This window comes from Bison bison, unplaced genomic scaffold, assembly GCF_000754665.1.
Source record: "Bison bison bison isolate TAMUID 2011002044 unplaced genomic scaffold, Bison_UMD1.0 scf7180017864375, whole genome shotgun sequence".
NCBI classification, from domain to species: domain Eukaryota; kingdom Metazoa; phylum Chordata; class Mammalia; order Artiodactyla; family Bovidae; genus Bison; species Bison bison.
The window spans coordinates 586740-590801 of record NW_011494947.1 but is presented as its reverse complement, the minus strand read 5'-3'; the positions used below and the strand labels follow the sequence as shown (position 1 = coordinate 590801).

Here is a 4062-nt window from a genome sequence, read left to right as displayed (position 1 = left end):
GGGGCGGGCAGCACAGACGGCTCGTCCCTCCTGGGCCTAGACCCATCCTCACGGAGCTGCCTTTCAGCCTGGGCTCTCTGGACACGGGGCCTCAGAGCCTCCTGTCCGTCAGGATAGTTGTGACGGTTCGCAGGCTCTTCCTCTGTGCCAGGCGCTGTGCCAAGGGCGCCAGGGTCACCGTCTCCTTTTGTCCTTGCTGTTCAGTCACTCATTCACGTCCAACTGTTTGCAGCCCCACGGACTGCAGCACGCCAGGCTTCCCTGTACTTTACCATCTCTCAGAATTTGCTCAAACTCATGTCCATTGAGTCAGTGATGCCATCCAACCATCTCATCCTGTCTTCCCCTTCTCCTGCCTTCAGTCTTTCCCAGCATCAGGGTCTTTTCCAATGAGTTGGCTTTTCGCATCAGGTGGACAAAGTATTGGAGCTTCAGCTTTAATACTCCTTTAATCCTCCCCAAAATGCCCTCTGACAGGAAGACCAAGGTTTGGAAGGGTCAGGTGATACATCCCAGGAGACAGAGCCACATGTGCAAGTTTGCGGGGCGGGGCCTGCATCTCAGGGGAGCCGAGGATCAGCCTGAACCTCACTTCGCACCTCCACCCTGTCTGTCTCCAGATAACAGGCCCCTGGAGAAGCCTGTGGATTCGATTTGGATATGACCCCCGAAAACGCCCAGAGGCCAAGATTTATCAAGTGCTTGACTTCCGAATCCGATGTGGAATGAAATACGGTAAACAATTACTGAAGCCTTTGCTTTCCTTTCCCTTCCTAGCGTTGCATTTGCAGCATTCTCTTGGGTAATGAGAATAGATCCGCACGGAGAGGATAAATGCCTTCTGCCCTCGGCGAGCTTGTCGGAGGCGGGCTAGCGCAGACCCAAGGACCGAGCTCCCGTCCTGGCCCCGTGGTGCCGCTCTAGCGGTCCTTCTGTTCTTCCACAGTTACTTGTGGCTCCTGCCGTGCAGGCCAGGCATCCGGTCAGTGTCCGTCCCCCGCCTGCGGTGAGTCCCCCGCACACCAAGCAGCGAGACACGGCGGCTCCTGTCTCTCCAGCTCGGGGCCTGTGCCCCTCTCTCAGGAGCCACCCCTGGGAGCCCTGGTGCACCTGTGGTGCAGGCCGCGCTGTCAGGGGCTCTGCACCCCCTAGCCTGACGCGCCCGCCCTCTCCGGCAGGTTACGCCCCCAGCGACATGCCCGTCAAGGCCAAGCGCAGCACCTACAACTACAGCCTCCCCATCACCGTCAAAAAGACCAGTAAGGGCCTCGGGCTCCCTTGCAGAGCAGGCACCGGGAAAGAGGGGCATCCAGACTGCGGGAGGGCAGGGGCCTCCCGAAGGGTTACTCCAGGGCCCTGCTGGCCAGCGCGCCCCAGGGTGGGAGGGGGAGGTTGGGGGGCGGGAGAAATACCCCCCTGTATTCCAGACCCCTGCCGTGGTCCCCTCGCAGCCAGCCAGCTCGTCACCATGCGTGACCTGAAGCAAGGCCTGGGCCCCTCGGGGTCGGCCTCCGCACAGAAGTTGAGTCCCAACAAGTACAAGCTCAAGGTGGGCGTCCGCGGGCTGCCTGCCCGGGCAAGAGGGAGGGGTGGGTGGAGCGGCGGGCCCTGCCCTGAAGGCTGGGCCCCACTGCCCACGCTGGGCCTCGCCTGTGACATGGGGAGGCTCTGACGGAGGCGGCCCTGCCCTTCCAGTCCCTTCACCTGACTCCCCTCTCCCAGCACTGCCTCCAAACACAACTCAGGATGCGAGCACCCGGGGTGGAGGTATTGACCACCAGGGCACATCCGTCTCAGGGAGGGTCTTAGACACCAGCAGCCACATGTACTGCCCTCTGAGTCGGGCCCTGAGGCCCCTTGGGCAGGGTGAGACTGAGGGCTGTGAGCCCAGAGCCACAGCAGACCACCTGCACCCAGCCGTGGGCTGGATGGGGGCTGCCCTCCCAGGCCCGGGCCTCCTTAGCACAGCCACCCAGCAGAGGCAGCGACGTCCCAAGGCCTGACGTGAGCTGCTCCAGGCCTGGGGGGGTGTCCCGGGCCACAGAGGGCTGGGGCCAGCTATATGCCCGCAGGGTCCGTCTCCTCTCTCCTCAGGGTGGGAGCCTGCATCCTCACCTGAGTGGCCATCCGCCTTCGGGAACCTCATTTTAGGCCGTAGTCCCCACCTCTGGAACTGGTCTGCAGCTCTCCCTAAGATGACCAATTAGGAGAAGTGAGGAGGCAAGGAGGCACTGAGGCAGAGCCCGACCCCAGTGGGGCCTCCCCACTAGACGCGCCTGGCTGGTCTTGTGGGCGGCTCTAGGGTCCCGAGAGGCCTGGCTGCTTCCACCCCCATCAGCACCGGGGGAATCAGCTTGTGTCCTACTGACCTGCCCCGGCCTCTGACCCGTCCACCCACCTGAATCCAGAGAGGAGAGCCAAGCCTGCCAGGTCTCAGGGCTGGCACAGGCCGCTGCCCTGGAAGAGGCCCCAGGGAGCTGCCCCCTGCAGGGTCTCCAGCGCCGTCCACCTCTGGGATGCTCCCCTGACCTTCCCGGCTCGTCTCGGCCCTCATTTCCAGGACTCGGTGTACATCTTCCAGGAGGGGGCCCTGCCGCCATACCGACAGATGTTCTACCAGTTCTGTGACCTGAACGTGGAGGAGTACGTACCTGAGGGGTACCGAGGCGGGGACAGGGGCACTCGGGTGCAGAGCAGAGAAACTGCCAGGAACTGTCCTGCCTCTCTTCCCTGTCACGTCCCCCTCAGGGGACGGCTGGCCCCTAGGAGCGAGTGCTGCCGGCCCTCCTCTCCTGGGTGCCGCGCGGCACCCAGCAGCGGCTTCCCCCGTGGGCCACCCTGCCCCCAAGCAGCCAGCCGTGCTGGGTGCAGAGCATGGCGCTGGGCTGGGGTCTTTGTCTTCCTCCGCCGTGGCCCGCACGAGGTTTCCTGACATGTTCCCAGTCCCAGAGCTGACAGAATCCCAGACATTTTTAACCCAGCTGTTCCCAGTGATGTTTAGAAAGCTGGGGGAGGGATGCTGGGCTGGAAGGGCAGCTTACTCCAGGTTGGAGTCCAGCGAGCGGCTTTCGAGGAGGCCCTTTGCGACTGCGCTCATCCACAGGACAGCGCTCTGAGTGCTGTTTTTCTGAGCACACCAGCTCTGCCGAAACTGCTTACTGGCACCTGTGAGCAGAGATCCCCCCCCGCCACCCCAGACCTTTGAGCAGAGACGCCCCCACCTCAGAACTTTGAGCAAAACTCCACCTCAGATCTTTGAGCAGAGACCCCCCAAACCCCAGAACTTTGAGCGGACCCCCACCTTGGATGTTTGAGTAGACCCCCACCCCAGAACTTTGAGCAGAGACCCCCCCAGAACTTTGAGCAGAGACCCACAGCCTGGACCTTTGAGCAGAGACTTCCCCACCACCTTTGAGCTGAGACCCACCCCCAACCTTTGTCTCCGACACCCAGGCTGCAGAGAGTCATTCACCGCAACGACGGGGCGGAGAGCTCCTGCACCGAGCGCGACGGCTGGTGCCTCCCCAAGACCACGGACGAGCTGAGGGACACCATGTCCCTCATGATCCGGCAGACCATCCGCTCCAAGAGGCCTGGTGAGAGCGGCTCACCCCGTGTGCTGTGGGTCCCCCCAGGGCCAGAGCAGGCATCCCTCAAGGACCTGCTCTGCAGGAAACCTCACCCAGTGGGAGCCAGGAGCCAGCATCCCCCCCAATCCCCGCCCCCGGCGGTCCCAAGGCGCTCAGCCCTGGGGGTCCAGGCAGGAGCCGGGCCCAGAAGAGTGGGGCTGGGGCTGCCCTCGGGGCTGCCACTTCACGCCCCGACCTCACCCTGCATCCTGCAACCACTGTGGGCAGGTTGCTCCTGTCGCTCCTGGGGGCGGGGGCCCTGTTGCCATGCCCTGCCTGCCCCTCCCCCGGGCGTGGGGCGGGGAGTGACCCCTGTGCTGCCGTGCAGCTCTGATGGAGCTGGGGGAGAGTAAGGGAAAGGACCCCTCTCTGGGGTTCCTTCCAGGCTTGGGGTGGGGGCGTCCCAGATCACCGACCCCCACAGAGCTGCCGA

At 63.6% G+C, this 4062-nt stretch overlaps 1 protein-coding gene across 4 annotated transcripts in view; it reads left to right on the top strand.

Annotated features, from left to right (window-relative positions):
* GTF3C5 (general transcription factor IIIC, polypeptide 5, 63kDa) overlaps positions 1–4062 on the top strand; it is a 19040-nt gene that overhangs the window by 13916 nt on the left and 1062 nt on the right. The window contains exons 6-11 of one of the 4 annotated variants that reach the window (XM_010856763.1): positions 621–735; positions 947–1006; positions 1179–1259; positions 1452–1549; positions 2561–2643; positions 3454–3596. In XM_010856763.1, coding sequence (XP_010855065.1) covers positions 621–735; positions 947–1006; positions 1179–1259; positions 1452–1549; positions 2561–2643; positions 3454–3596 — 580 coding nt within the window. Of the gene's footprint in view, positions 1–620; positions 736–946; positions 1007–1178; positions 1260–1427; positions 1550–2560; positions 2644–3453; positions 3597–4062 lie in introns of all 4 variants that reach the window. The other 3 variants (XM_010856762.1, XM_010856765.1, XM_010856764.1) reach the window with 3 other exon arrangements.